The sequence below is a fragment of the Seriola lalandi genome, unplaced genomic scaffold, assembly GCF_002814215.2.
Source record: "Seriola lalandi dorsalis isolate HSWRI2012SDOR001 ecotype SW California unplaced genomic scaffold, Sedor1 jcf7180002053903, whole genome shotgun sequence".
Taxonomy (NCBI): Eukaryota; Metazoa; Chordata; class Actinopteri; order Carangiformes; family Carangidae; genus Seriola; species Seriola lalandi.
The window spans coordinates 53,668-70,062 of NW_019524456.1; the positions used below are offsets into that span (position 1 = coordinate 53,668).

The window sequence follows — 16,395 nt, forward strand, 5'->3', positions numbered from 1 at the left end:
CTCTCGCTCTCTCTGTCTCAGGGCCAGGAGAACGCCATTGAGCGCTCTGTTTGCAGACCTTGTAAAATTAGCTTCTTAATCCAGCTCTATATTGTGATAATCATTTGCCTGCAGTATGATGTCACTGAGTGTTGATTGTTGAGAAGATCAGAAGTTGTCTGGTTTTTCTTTCCCCCCAAATGAAACTTTTTAAAAAGGTGTTATGCATATTTTTGTGCTCCCACAGGGGCTAATCATTCACTTGCGTGTTGGAGGAATCCATATAGATGATTGTGCTAAACATGTGTCAAATTAAATTAAAAGACTTCAAAAGTTTGCCCTCTTTAGAAACGTTGATGGGAACCACCGGATCACACCTTTTGGGCTCGTCTCATGGTTTCACAGACCAGAGATTTAGATCAGGCTTCAGCACTGCTGTTTCTGCCAGCATGAAGAGATCAGAGGCAGCGCGGCAGCCTGATAAAAGGTGCGCGCGTGTGTCTGATCGAGTCAATTCGTTAGTTACTTAGCTGCTCTGAATGAGGGAAATCTAACCCCTCGCTCCAGCATCTTCCTCCAAACAGAGCATCCGATATTAAAGGCATGTCACACCTCAAAGCACCCAGAGGGAAGATTTCTCTCCCGCCAGACCCAACCAGCGCGTGTGCCTCAAGCAATGTGGGTGCTGAATTTGCATGCGTGTGTGTACGTGTAGGTTACTGAGCCCTGCCATTGTCATCCTATATGCTATTTTGTCTCTCTACGGCTGTGAGAGTGTATACGAGCCCAAACCGCGCGCGTGTGTGTGTGTGTGTGTGTGTGCGTGTGTGTGTGTGTGTGCGCGCCTTGCTTGTGTAAGTGTGAAACAGTAGCAACGGGAGTGTCAAAACAGCAGGAGGAGGATCTGAGGCTCTAATAATAGAGATTGACAGAGGCAGACAGAGAAACAACATCATAAACACATGCTAACAAATCAAAAAGACGGTGACGTGCTAAAACACCAAACAGCTCACTGCACCACTCTCATCTCGCTGCGTCTCTAACAAGCTTCAGAAGTCTCACCTCCACTTGCTTCTCCTCCTCCTCTTCATCTCCCTCCTCTCCCACCTTTCTTTTTCATCTCTCAAGCTGCTTCCTCTGTCTCCTCTTCGCTCACACTGCGCCTCTCACCATCGTTCCTTATGCTCCTGTCAGTACAGCTTTCCAATGTGACTGACAGGTGTCAGTTTGAGGGTCTAGGGTTCCCGTTCAGGGCAGGAGCGTACATGCGGATGAATGTGTACACGTGCCCTGTTGCAGAATTCACTACCAAAATAGAAAGCCCAGAGAAATGGTGACAGATATCCCAAACCTCAGGGAAAGTACTGTTTCTGTTTGTGTGAAAGTGTGTGCGTCTTCTTTTTTTTTTCTTTTTTCATGTCAACAGGAGAACCAGCTGATGGATACATTCACAGCTTTCTTTTGCCTCATACATTTCCATCTTCATTATTCAATTTTTTCTTCAATAATGATTAATGAACCACAAAATAAGTTACAAATTCAGATCACTTTCTTCCCATATTCTAGTTGCCTAACTATATGTACTATTTTTAAATATTTGACTCTTCAGGAGTTGAAAAGTCTGGAAAACAAACAAAACAAAACCTGAGTCGATAACAAATTAAAGAGTGTGATCCTTTGGATAGATAGCAGTCAGTCACGGTGCCTGGCGCTTTTGCTAGTCTCAACACAATTAGCAGCACATACACGCGTAATGTAAACAGCCGGAACTCACATAACTGGTATAGAGAACTCTGAGTACACCTGTGTGTTTTTGTTGGTAGAACTCTTGCAGCGATTTGTATGAAGTGTGTGTGCAAGCATTACACAGAGGGACCGGTAGAAAGTGAGAGGGTGAAAGAGACACTAGAGCAACCAGTGTCAGCCATACCTGTCATTGTTCATTTTCCTGCTGAAGTTGGATTTCTTTCTTTTTAATGAGGCATGTAGAGTTTACACATTTGCATTCACACACACACACACATACACACACACACAAACACACACACACACCTGCCTGCACATATGTGGCTTGGCAACATGGCTGAAATCCATGTCATGATATCAATAACTCTTTTCCAATATAAATAGTATTTATGCGTTTACCATATGGCATATATATGCAGGACTGCATCTCCTGTAAAATATTCCCATTTGTGGTTGATTTTGGAATTGGAATATTTTGATAGTTTGACAAAATAATTATAAAAATCTGGTTCACATATTGTTTTTTCTTTTGTTTTCTATGGCATCCCAGAAGCTTCAGTCATCACATGACAAAAACCTGACCAAAAAAAAAAAATGGTCAAATTATTTTGATAGTTTCAATAATAAGCTGCTTTGAATCCTCAATATGGACAACTGAGTTTGCAGAATAAAAAAAATACAATAATATGATGCCATAATCAGTAATAAGATAATGGCAGTACTGAATTATTGTCCAGTCGCCATGTGCACACACATGCAGACATACTGATACACTTGACTGTCAAAGTAAAAACTTTAAACAAAACACTCAGAAACCCGCTGTAGCACAAAATCTGTTTTTCCAGCTCAATGACAGGACAACACACAGAGGTGCCTTATTTTAGTGTGCATGTGTACAATTTCCTCATTCAGAAATGTGGTCCACCTGTGCAGTAGTTCCCTCCGCAGATCTCTGGCATCTGTTAAATCAGTTTCCAAACTAAAACTTTGTGATTATTTTTTATTTGTGTTTTTTTTTTTTCATTTACTGCTAAATTCCAATTACCAACAAGTATGTAAAACCCGTTAAACTAGTTTCCTAAATGCAACTCAGGGATTTCAGAGTTTCCCTACATCTAGCTTTATTGTCGAGTATTGAATAAAGACGCTTCGCTTTTATTGCCCCTTCCAGACACTATTAAAATAAAGAGACTAGAACGATGACTTGGCAGAGCCAATACAAGTTTCGTTTGCACAAGGAACACAGTGAGACATACAAATATGGGCATAGAGAGCAGCATTGGGAGATTTCATTTTGGCAGAGTGAAGGAAGAGATTTACAGTCGCACTGTGCGCTGCCTCGTAAAACGTCCGTCTGGAAACACAGGCAAGAGAATAGAAGCACTCGTAAATTCCCACAGCAGTGGCTGATGGTCGCATCCAAACTGCATTGATCAGGAGGGAGAATGATTAAAACATGCATTAGATGAAATAAGATCAGGCTTTGACATTGATTTAAACCTGAAGCCTACGGCCAACTTTATGGCCACAATCCATAGTCCAGTGCTCTACATATGCTTGTGTGCGAGTGTGTATGGGGGGGGGTCCATGTGCCTTTGTGTTTCCCTCTCTTTAAATAGCAGCCTGTTAAAGAAACAGGCCCAATCTAATTCAACCTCAGTGTTGTTTTCTGTCAATAAATCTTGGCTTTCCTCATACAGCCGGTTTTATAAACACAGAGAAGCACTGGCCGCTCACGGCACAGTCAAGGCCCCATCACACACGCACGCTGATTAGCTGCTTTCAGACAGCGGACCCTCTCCTCCTTCCTTCTCTGGCTCAATCTCTCCATCTGGCCGACTGGATAATAAATCATAGGGTAGTATTGTGACGTATGTGACAGGATGTATTAATCTCGTAATTAGAGAATGAAAAGGTGGCGCTAAATTTAGTCTGGCCTTTCTGCCTAACCCTGCCCCCTGTCTGGGCGTGCTCAATTGCTTGGTTTCCCTCGCTGGCTCTCTCTTTATTCAAGGTTTTTACCCTTGCTGTTCTGTGTATGTTGCATAAACTTTATGTTAATTACTCTTTTTTGATAATGCAGAGAAAATGCCCCTTAAAACATCTGCAGTCAAAAGTTTCAGTTTTTTTTTTTTTTTGGTAACTGGAGCTGTAATTATGCTTTTTAAAAGCGAGCTGGGCAAAGTGATTCCTGATTAACTAATCAAATCTACTAGCACAGGTGGCAGAGTGCCTGCACCCACTCTGTCCTCTTTATTTTTTTTTTTTGGTTTACCACATGAATCCCAACATAAATCAAACACGCTCTTGTCAGCTGATGTGTTTTTTAACTTTAGAGAATATTTAGAAGTGGGCCACTGAAAGGATCGTTGTGTAATCAAGGTAGATTAAGATAATGTTTAATTATGATCATTTTGATTTTGGAATAAAAAGCGCTACTTTGGAATACAGATTATAATTATATGTCACGCAGTGATTGTAAGACCTCTTTTCTTTCCACCGAAGTGAGTCTAAACACCGGCAACATGGTCCATGCAGCTCCTGTCGATCAAATTCAAGCAACACTTATAGAGTTGGACTGGCGGGGTCCCCCAAGACCACTGCCGTCCCCTCAGGGTCTCTGTGAGTGTGTGTGAGTAAGAAACTGAGAGTGAGAGCCGGAATGTGTGTTAGGAGGGTTGAGGGCATTAGCTTCTGATTGAGTTTTCAGAGAGCAACGTGGGGTGCGAAAGGCTCGACAATGGTCTAACAGAATTAGTAGCTTGTGATGAATGGTGTGTGAGAGCAGCACTGACAGCTCGCTTTCACAAACACTCACGACTGTGTGAGTGTGTGTGCGCGCACGTGTGTGTGTGTGTGTGTGTGTGTGTGTGTGTGTGTGTGTGTGTGTGTGCATGTACGCCTCCATACTTCACCCACTGGTTCAAGGACTTTTTGTTCATGCAGCGAGAGCGACGCATGCTTGAATGAGCAAAGTAGTGACGGACGCACATACTTACACACATGCTGCCGACCATATCTATACGTGTACATCTCTGGGTTAAGCCTAGGTTTTGAAAAATGGCTCGCAGCCGGGATCAATAAAGATTGGTCTATTCAGCATAGCCAACACAGCGCTCATACATGCACACACACTCGCACAAACACAGCGATGAATAATAAAAATAAAAATTCACAGCCTCTTTTTGTGTACCTCTGACTCAATAAAGACATTGTTGGACCAGAGCTGATATTGAAGTGAAGGCCGATAATAGACACATACATACACACAAAGACAGAAACACAGGCAGGCAGGTTGCATGCACACACAGATGCATAAGAGCAGTGTTTAATAAAAGCTCTGGGATATTGATCACAGTAGATGGATGCTAACTCACATTAAAGGGAGGGAGCCTGGAGTGATAGAGAGAAGGGGAGAGGAGGGGGAAAACACAAACGATGAATAAATGGAAAGGGAAAAGATGAGAGACAGATTTTCAGATAAAGCCGACAATGAAGGCATTCAAAAAATGTGCTATTGTGTGGTGGAAGCAGGCGCAGTTGTTCGCATTTGCATCAGGGGCACACCCATACAAACTGTATTTATTGTTAGTTAAAAGAGTCGCACAAGCGGTGAAATATCATTGGCATCGGACTTGTAACTTGCTGACGACTACGCTGCCGTCCTAATGGGGAATTTAGTGAGCCGTAATGGCCTCTCATGCCAACTTCAGACCTGCCACAGAAAGGGAGAGAGAGAGAGAGAGAGAGAGAGAGAGAGAGAGAGAGAGAGAGGGCGCACGGAGAGCAAATTGAGAATTCTCCAGCCAATTATGAGTGATCATATTTTCCTCTGCATGGTGCTGAAACGACTTTTCTAGTTTAATGGTCAGCGCTTTGCCTGCTAATGAAGGCTGGAGGTATAAGATTGAGAGTAAGACTGGAGAAAAAGAGTCAGATGATAGGTGGGTGGAAGGTTGCATTCACTTTATTTTTATAATTTTTTCTTTTTGAGCCATAATGTTTGCATAATATTTTTACTTTAGTCAAAGCATTTCTGTGTTTTGTTTTTTTTGTTTGTTTCTTTGTTTTTTCCCAGGTTCAGATTTGTTTGTTTCTGTTTTCTTTCTTGATTCATCATAATCTTTTTTTTTCTTTGTTTTTTTCTTTTCTCTTGCTTTTTCTTTCTTTCCTCCGTTGCTTCCTTCTCCTCCAGCGTACCTTGATGATGAGGAGGATGAGGATCCATTTGGAGACTATGTGATCAGTAAGTCACGTCTGTACTGTAGCCTCTCATAGACCCTCGACCCTCTTTAGGCCTATTTGATCTATTGAATGTGATTGTGTTTGATGTGTTTTTGATCCCCTTGGTGTGCCTGTGTGTGATTTACTGTTTGCTGTTTTCTTTTTTTTATGAAAGAGGCTGTTGCACACATTGTTATAGCCTCCAACTAACAGTCTACAACATTATCCCTCAAAGGCTTCCTCTTTTTTTTTTTTTGAAAGTATTATCGCTGTAATTGTGATGTTCAATAGAAACACTGAAGTTTGAAGTTGGATGTTGATTTAGGTATAAAAGGGGGGCAGTAAAATATTTAGCTTTCTGTACATTACTCTTGTGTTTCATCTGATACAAGGCAAGGGCATTGTTCTTTTCCACATGCCTCATCTACATTTACGAGCTCCTTTCATTATGATCTCCTGTTCATTAGCACACGTCCAACTGGTTAATCTCTTTGCACTTGATCAGAGAAAATTTCCCAGAGGGTGCTTTTTTTTTTTCTTTCTGCCCCCCCCTTCCACCTCCATTATTGGAAAGTCAGCCGTATTTACTCGTGTCTCTGAGATTGTTTGTCTCTATGAGCATGAATTAGTGTTAATGTTTGTGTTATTGGGCTGTGGAGTTTTCATCTGTTTTCATTAGTAAGATCAGAGAGGTAGGAGAGAGCGGGAGCAGAGTGTGCTTCAGAAAAGAAGGAAAATAAACCTGTGCTTGTGTTCGGATGTGAAGGTTATTTTCAGATCTTAAGAGGACTTTTTGTACATATTAAGTACATGTTGGACTTAATACTTGAGGTCGAAAACCTTTTTACTAAATAGAAAGGAAGACATTCATACACACAGAAGCAATGAGCTGAGGAGATAATGGAGCACAGATTGTTTACCTGGGAACATACAATGGTTGATTTTCCTGAAGCATTTGTGAATTGACAGCGAAGGGCATCGCTGCACAGTCACAGGGACACACGTGTTCAGCAGGTGAAATCTCGAAACAGACGATTAAGTGATACAGGTATATATGTAGTTTTCATTTGTTCTGATCTACACTTATACAGTAAAGGAATAATGGAGCATAATAACGCTGACACCTCTGAGTGAAATTACCGTTAATATAAATTCACAGGCTTTTCTCTTCCAGTTAAATTAAAATACTTATATGAGGCAAAGTTATCACAGCTGATATTTACTGATGTTAATTTCCCTCTATGCCTTATGTTATTACTTTCTGTCTGTGGAAACACGTCAGAATTGTACTATTTGCTGTCTCCTTGGCTTCTGGTGAGTAAATATTCACAACTTCCTTGGAAATGAAAATCCTGAAATATATTTTATTTACCATATGGCATATGCAGTATACAATAAGTAGAACGTGAAACATCTTAACTTTTAATATATTCTGATACATTTCCTTTAAGAATTGAGATCTGTATAAAGTAATATCAAATCAGATAAAAGAAGTACGCTTCAATCAAGAAAAATGACTTTACTTAAGATGTGTCACAGACAATGAAAGTATCTAATCAGCTGAATTGACAGTTCGTCACTTATCCTGATATATAGGATTCAGTAGTATCAATAGCTAAAGCCTGACAACTGTACAAATCAAAAACTCGCATTCTCCAACCACCACTTCTGCAATTATTAAAACAGTATTTCATTTTGGTACATTTTAACTTTCCGGCTCTTCAGCAGCATTCAATTTCCAACAAGAGCTACCCCGGCTGACACCACAGGCTGTCTAAATTTATTTCTGAGAATTGAAATTGAAATAAGGAATACTCAGTTATTGTAAGAAGTAAGGTCCAGCATACACAATGAAATATTATTGTCAGCTATTTTTCTTGTTTCAGTGAACTCAGACTTTGGGACAAAAAATATACTTATTCATATAAATTAAACCAACTAACTTTATGCACATTTCTCAAAATGACAAGATTCAATAAAATGCAGAACATGAGGCAACAATTTCTGAGCTGTCAAAAGTGTCAGACATTCATGCAGAAGTCCGTGTGCCATGTCGCATGTCCAGAGAATGATAAACAGCCCAACAGTGGCTGTGGAGAACAGGCTACACCATCATCAGTCTTCTACACTGTCAGATAGGCAACGACTGCACATAGATGCAGAAATACTCATTACTGGTACATTAACTAAACCATTATGTCATGTAGTGGTTTCACCATCAAAAATGTGAGTGTTTTTTTAACTAAGTGAAGCCCCTTCTCACGGACTTAAATGTACTTCCCTGAGCATATTTTTTGTTTGTTACATTTATTCTGGGGTTTAAATGTGTCCAAATATCGAACCTGGAAATGCTGGTCCACAGCTTTGTTCCTGACATATCTAAATTACTATTGGACAATGAATCTCACTGACTCCCCTGGCTTTTCCTTTAGCGCTACCATGACTTGTCCCAACATTAACTGGATGGAATATCATGACATTCATGTTCCCCTCAGGCTGAATCATGGTATTTTTGATGAGCTCCTGATTTTTCCTTTGCCACCTTCCCATCAGCCTCAGCTGTACTTTGTGTTTAGTGCTAATTTCATACATATTAGCATGATTAGCATGCTTAAACTTAAAAGGTGACCATTGTGGGCATGTTATTATGCTGATGTTTGCATTCCATTCAAAGCACTGATGTGCTTAAATACAGCATCACAGAGCCACTATGAGGACTCCCGGTCTTGTTCAAAATATAAGGTGGTGTCAGTTACCCGCTGATACAAAATAGATGCATGGAAATTAGCACAGGCTTCAGATCTTTTGGAAATATACCATGCCAACAGCTTGTCAGGCAGAAATGAATAGCAACAAAAACATCATAAACTGCAATGCAGTATTCAAAAAAAAAAAAAAAAATTCCACATCCAACCACAAAAGACCACAACATCTTTCGTGTATTTCTGATGGTGCCTTCTGCTCTCAGATGTCGCCGTATCGTGTAACTACTTTGTTTGTTGAATAGCTTCATAAAAACATAGAGAGAGAGCTCTGAGAGGAGAATCAAGCTCCAGAAATACACAAAAGCCGCCATAGAACCGCTGAATACAGTTCCACCACTGGTTGAAATGTTGTCAGACATGTTCACAATATGAAATAAAAGAAGAATTAAGTTTTGTGAGTAAACAGCAGTGTGTGGGTCTTTTCTATTTATTGTTATATTTTTTCCCCAGTGCTGCATGTTTGTTACCCATCACAAACTATAAAATTCCAGAGACATCATTATGCATAGTAGATGATGGAGGGCATCTTAAGCTATAATGGACAACCGTATTGATCTTAAGAAATACTGTCTGGAGAAGAGAGTCTGAGTTTTATAATGCTGTTTTTACTGTCTTCCTTTTATAGTATCGGGCTTCAATCAAGTGTTTAATAGTGTGTAAAAGCCAATAGCGGCTGAGCATTTAAATGCAAGTTAATTAAAGAAATTCAAATTAATCAGTGGATGCATGTTAACCTTTTAATGCCCACTAACTTAAACCTAAAACATTTTTGACTTGATGTCCTGATGCAGCAGTAAATAATAGCATCATGGATTTGAATGTTTCACCCAATTGTGTGTGTGTGATACAGCCAGAATGAGCTGCTGGGACATGCAGATACCGGTTATAATTGCGATGTCAAACAGTGCAGAAGAAAGTGCTAGATCAAACTTTGAAGCTATCTGAGGGGAAATTTTCGGGGGAAAACTTGCGTTTCAAGTGGTTGGTGTAAGGTCTAAATGCATCACAGTAAGCAGGAGTTTTATTGGATCTGCCAGATTGTCTGCGGTGGAAAGATGCTGAGGTATGTGAAGATGTAAAGTTTGCAATCCATGTGTTCTGCATGACAACAAAGCACAGCATGACAGGGCTAACAGTCTGGAGACTGCTGACAGATCACAAACTGCATTTATAGTATGGAAGCTAGTAGCCATAGTGTCCTGATGAAAAATCCTGTGGGACAAGTAGTAAAAAAAAGTACAAGCTGTGGTGAGAAGTAGAGAGGGATTTTTTTTTTTTTTTTTTATGAGAGCAAATCAGAGTGAATAGAGAAGGGAAGCTGTGGGAGACCAGATATCATTCAGAGGTTGTTTCGTGTAATTTTTAGAAGGAACGGTTCCGGCAGCTGTCACTTTATTGTTCCAGCATACAAATAAAAAAAGAAATGGGAATCAGTATCATCATTAGCAGAATGGAATCAACAGTGTAGTTAATAAACCTTCATGCTCCTTTTTTTTTTTTTTTTTTTTTTTTCTTTTACATATTTTAAAAATAGAACACATCCAGCACATGTTCATCCAAAAAAAAAAAAAACTCAGCTCCCCTTTTGCTGCCCTGTTCGTCTCTACATCAACATGTAGCAGCTGTGCTGGGTGTTCAGCACTTCCTCCTCCAGCAGAGTAATTATGACAGGCTGATTGGTGCTTTGTTTTCTTGGGGATGAGAAGATCAATGCAGGGCTGATAGCGAGGGCTGGGCCGGGAGCAGAGAGAAAGGATAAGAGAGAATGGGGCTGAGGCCTTGTCACTTTTGAGTAGGAACCAGGGATCAAGAGATTTTAGGGGAGGAGAGGATGGAGTTAAAAACAGATAGAGGGAGGACAGAGCTGGGAATATGGGGGGGGGGGGGTTTAAGTGGATTGCAGGAAAGGATGGAGAGTGATGGATAAAGAAAGCGGGGAGCTCAGAAGGAGGGGCGATCGGGAGGAAAGATCCAGATTTAACAGTACAGTAGAAGAGATGGCTGAGGATTAACATTCTGTGACTGTCTGTGAGCACTGGGATAATCTCTGGTGGCCTGCAGAGCACTGTGGGAAGCCCACCACTGCTATGGGGGTTGAGGCCTACCACCAGGCCTGTCACAGTGTGTGTATGTGAGTGTGACTGTGACTGTGCGCGACTTTCAGTCTAGGTGTGGCAGGTGGAATGAGGTTCTGCTTCCAGCCCCCTACCATGCAGCGCTCTGAGCAGCTTGATGGATACGCCCCGTGGGTGGCATGAGGCGTTTTTCTTCTGCGTCATGACGGCCGTCAAAGACCAGAGCTGGATTATCTCCCACTCTTCACTTTTCCTCCCTGATTTAAAAAAAAAAAAAAAATGCTGCAATCCAGCATAATAGATGCACACATTTTCATTCTGTATGTGGTAATGAGGAGGCAATAGATAGCGCCTTACAGAGTTTTAATCCATATTGATTTGTACTTCATGCTGTCTCATCGAATGGAGCGCAGCACCGCGGGGCACCACACAGCATGGCAAGACATGGCATGGCGTTACCCAGCAAGTCTCTACTGGCCAGTGTTTGTTTATGAGTGAAACAGAGAGAGTAGGAGGGAAGCTGATACATGTCTGATACAGTCTCGTAGCAGAAAAAACAGTTTTTTTCACTGAGGGACGTATATGCACTCACCTATGGAAAGTCATACCTCTGGAAAGTCATTGTTAGGTGGAGATTAAAGGATTGTTCAAGTTATTAGACGTGGGGTTGTGTGAGGTACTTCTCTATTGTGAGTGTATTAACTGCGGATCAGCATCTCCCAGTTTAAAGAAGCGGCCAGGAGCACCGACGCAGAAGCCGAGCGATGTGCTGCTGTGGACGGGGGCCATCTGCAAAAATGTCTTCAACCACTTTTAAAAAAAAAAAAAAGGCCACAAAAAGTCAAATCGGTTGAAGTGTATGTTTTATTTAGAATATGTTTACTGCTTTATCATTTTTTCAACCATTGAACTTTACATCAAGTAACCTGAACTAACACTGTAAGACTTGAAGCAGCAGGCTCTCTCTCATGAGCCTGACGCTTGCATGTTAAGCATTAAGTACCTAATCTATATAATAAGCTCTGATTTGACCGTTATTGACTCCACTGTATTGGCACATGATGAAGTGGTTCATTTCCTGCATTCATTTTCTTCTTCAAGTCCTGGTAACTTGTTAAATTTAGATCATAATGGAATGAATGAATGGGGAAGCCATTGATCGTGATGATTGTCCTTTCCTCACATTGTTTGAAGTACGTCTGTGTAGTTTGGTTGGAGTAGAAAACTGAGGGACTCAAAGCAAGTGTGACTGTGTCAGGCTTATCTCTCCTGGACATCAAGGGACATCTACATACAGTAGCTGAACCCTTCTCAGCTTTGCTATGATTCATCGCTGATCGACTTTTGGGTCTATTGCGGTGGGTGTCGCCATTCACAATGAATGACAACCTGTCGCACATCAAGTGTTTCAATGATTTCTAAACAAGTTGTGGTCGTGCAAGATATACATTCAAAGAAGAACTATCCTGATTGGTGCAGCAGAGGCCAGGATATCCTTAATTTTACATCCTAATATGGGTCAAGCTTCAAAAACTCTCAGACTGTTCTGCTGTAAAAAAAAAAAAAAAAAAAAAAAAAAGAATAAAAGAAAAAGAGCCCATAGGTCGTTTGTGCAGCAGGTCATTGTGACCCGTGGTTACGTTTTGTTGTTAGGCGACATCAAGTGGCTGTAGTAATTATGACAGGAACAAAGGGAAAGATGCTGTGATGTAGCATGAAGAGCAACAAAGTCCATGTTAGGAGGAGGTTGGCGTGGAGAGATGGGTCATCAAAGTTAACAACAATGTTATTATTGTAACCATGACAATAAAGATCGTCAAATGTAAAGGAAGTACTTATTTTAACCAAAATCTTGATCTTTTCCTAAACTTAACCAAGTGGTTTTAGTGCCTGAACATAACCAAGCCTTTACCGTTATTATAGTAACATGGTGACGAAGGTAGGTACGCCGCTTTCGGTACAGTCCGGTCTTTATTATTGTAACCCTGACAACCGAAGTCCAGTACGCATGCTGCCAAAGGGGCAGTATTTCAGTCCTATGGGTTGTATCAGAGGGTTAAAAAAAAGACCTGTATGGTTGTTCAGGTTGGATGACTTGTTGAGAACTCTGGATCTTGTACTAAGTATAATGCAACTTAATATCCTCTTTTGCTCATTAGACCCTCCCTACCTGATATAAATAATTACAGTCTCTGTGCTCAAGCCAGGATAACAAGATGACATCATCAGGGATATTTTGATGTGTAAAATTAGCTGAGTTACCCTTTTATATGTGTCTCAGAGGAGGAAAGTTATCTTATCACTGTTAATCATTTCTTCATTACAAATTTCCCACCAGCAATAACTTACCAACTTTCCTACTTTGTCAGAGGCTGGTGTTCACAGCGTGTATGAGATCTACACCGCCTCATGTCATGCATTTATAGCAGTGCAATCGTGTGTATTCATGAGCCTAACCCCTCTGCTCAGCCACTGTACGGATACCAAGCTAAGAAACAGACCCCGATTAAAACCACACTGTTCAGCAGAAGAAAAAAAACCTGGCAGCGCTGATGTCAATATTTCTGTTAAAACCGTTTCTTCCCCACTCAATACTTGCTTTAATAGGTTGGCTTTGTTTTGCAGAGAGTCAAATGGGAAAAAGGAGAATAGATGAATAAATCTATATTAGTGTCTCTAACCTCTGATTGTGCAAGTCCTCTTGTTTTGCTGCTTAATACTCAGAGCTGGCTAATCATCAGACAAGTATCTGACTTTATCTTCCATCTCCATAACCGAGCATGGAGACAGGCTGGCATCTCAGCTGGTCCCAAATCTCCCTTTCTGAATCCTTTCCACGGCTAAGCCAAGTATCAGTTGTACAGGCAGTGGAGCTCAAGCACAGGAAACAGACGGATGTGACTCTTTTGGATCTTTATCAGCTGTTTTGGTTTTGCCATTTTTCGACTGTCTTGACTTTGCAAATAGGTGCAGGAGAAGGGCTTTAGTCTGTCTTCGCTGCGCCTCGCTTTCTCTCCAGGTTGTTGCACTAAAAGCTTGGTCCACTTTATGCAATGGTGTACCTGTTCCACCAGTTACAATCAATAGTACGCCCCGGTCACCTTTCTACCTAATCAATGGGTCAGCCTAGACTACCTCAGCCTCTGTCCCCAGTAGTCCCTTTGCAAAGTCATAACTATCTATTTTAGGGCAGACAGCAGCAAGTCAGTGTAATCAATAACAATGCATACAATGCATAAGTCCCAGGCTGATCTCTGAGATCAGTTGCAGGGCCAATCAAGGCATATTTTTAATAGATTGGTATGAACTATGTAAAGACAAATTGGCGACATACTCCATTGAAAAAACATGCACAATAGCTATTGTCTTTTCGCACAGAAGTGAAAGTGTCTGAACTAGGGAGGGACCCAATCACATGAATAGCAGCCAGTTCCAAGTAAGAGCGTGCATTGTTGATCCAAAGCAACCACAGCTGCTCTGGATTAAAACAAACTGTGGCTTTGTATCTATTTCAGCAACATTTTGCAGGATTACCACACTGCTAAAGTGCTGCTGCTGTTGTGTTCAAACCTTTCTGCCTCAACTCTTCCACACCGACGCTCGTCCACTCAGAGATAGTATACAAACACACTTAACCGTGCTGAATGGTAAAGAAAACTTCAGGAGAGGGAAGCTGTGATTTGAAGTTCATAGAATTTATTTCAACACAGACCCATTCAGCTGTCAACAGTATTTACTATGTCACCTAGTTTTAGGCTACGTGTAGGATATGCAATTGTGAAAATATCTGAAAAGGATGAGATAAGCAGAAACTCAATATTAAATTTCTCATATCAGTATGAGGATATGGGACATACAGGAGTACTCTTTTTGTTGTTGTTGTTGTTGTTGTTGTTGTTGTTGTTTTTATAGTTACTATTTAAACACAATTCAAACACAGAAATTATACACGCAAACAAACACACACCCTACTGCTCATAATGAAGCGGCTTACTTTTTGTCATAATTATGCCATTATTAACACAGTTTTCAGTTTTTATCTAATATACAATTTTTATAATTTACCTCAATTACAAACTATTAGTTCACATCTCTCATTGTATACATACAAGTCAAAGGCCAACACAAAGAATTTGCATAATTATATATATGAATTGAATTGCATTTGCTTCCTGCTGATGCAACATAAATGTATTCCATATTCTTTTACAATATAATTTCTCTTAGTTGTTTTCAATAATATTATCCCATAAGACATTGTTCTAATTAATAAATCTAATCAGTTTTTCTAAAAAAAAAATTGTACATAATAGCATATCTGGACTCTCCCTCTCTCCAAGGACCCACCTGATAATTGCCACCCATCCCATACATAATATAGTATTTTATTAATATATATAATAGTCAAGGTACTATACATTAATTATAAATTGTGAATTATAAATCCGACTTCCATAAAGGTTTTATCATATACAGTAGCTTTATCATCATTTTTATCCACCATTTTCAATCTTCCAGGTTCACTGTATATGACTTCATATTTTTCCTAATCTTAACACCAAGGTTAATTTGTTCATAGGCTAAAACTCAAGTTTAAATAGAGCTGTTGTTCAACAGTGTTTGACTGGGGTGGGATCAGCCAATATTTTGAACTGATATTAAGTAGGCTGTACCGCCGCTGCTGACAACTGATGTTAAATATCTTTAAATGTTTCTACATTCAATCCAACAAATGAATGAACCACTTACATTAAAAACCTTTTCGTTCAGAGCGCCACTTGTCAAGGTGAGAGAGGCATTTATATCCTCCTGTACCTCTAAAATGCTCTGCTCTAAAAACACTAAAACATTGAAAATTAGCTGGACGTTGAATCACTCTATTGTACTGGTCAGTTTTATATTATACTGACATTTTCTGTCCTTCTGCCACAGTCGTCGTGTAACTCTTCAGTGCACACCTCAGCAATGGATCAGAACCATCCACCCAGATCAATATTACTATGCCCCAGTCACCCCTGGGCATAATTAATGTAACCCAACCCTCTGAACCTATTAAACATGAATTGATCAATCGTAGATCTGTTGCCACTATTGCTCCTCTATTTCTGCAAAGACAAGAGGAGACATGACATTTCTAAGTATAACACAAAAGGCAAAAAAAAAAAAAAGAAAATACTGTCAAACTTCACAGCATGTCTTTTTCTATTCAGTGTAATCTAATTTTCAGTCACAAGTCCTTTTGTATTTTGTCACAAGTCTACATATTGATTTTACTTACTTTTGATTCAAGCCCCCTTCTCTTTCCTCTTTCACTTCTTCCATCCCCAGCCCTTTCAGTGGGTGAAAGCCATTGTGAGTTTCCTCATCAATGCAGCCGACCTGAGGTGCTGAGATCACTCCAGCAGCAGCACTTACTTGTTTGCTGCCCCAGGACATTCCCACCGCCTGGCTACTGTTTGCTTCTTCTTTTTTTTTTTTTTTTTACCATATTTTATTCAGTTTTTTCCTCCAAAATCGCTCCCCCCACCCCTCTTCAGCTGTTCATTCTCACAGTGTGCATGTTTGTGCGTGTGCTAGTGAGCTGTGAGGAGGCAGAAAAGCTATAT

At 40.3% G+C, this 16,395-nt stretch overlaps 1 protein-coding gene across 1 annotated transcript in view; it reads left to right on the forward strand.

Annotated features, from left to right (window-relative positions):
* LOC111652088 (teneurin-2-like) overlaps positions 1 to 10,972 on the forward strand; it is a 31,193-nt gene extending 20,221 nt beyond the window's left edge. Inside the window, exons 3-4 of the mRNA XM_023402231.2 lie at positions 5,921 to 5,971; positions 10,884 to 10,972. Of these exons, the coding sequence (XP_023257999.1) occupies positions 5,921 to 5,971; positions 10,884 to 10,972 (140 nt within the window). The remainder of the gene's footprint in view (positions 1 to 5,920; positions 5,972 to 10,883) is intronic.
* The last annotated feature ends 5,423 nt before the right edge of the window (positions 10,973 to 16,395 follow it).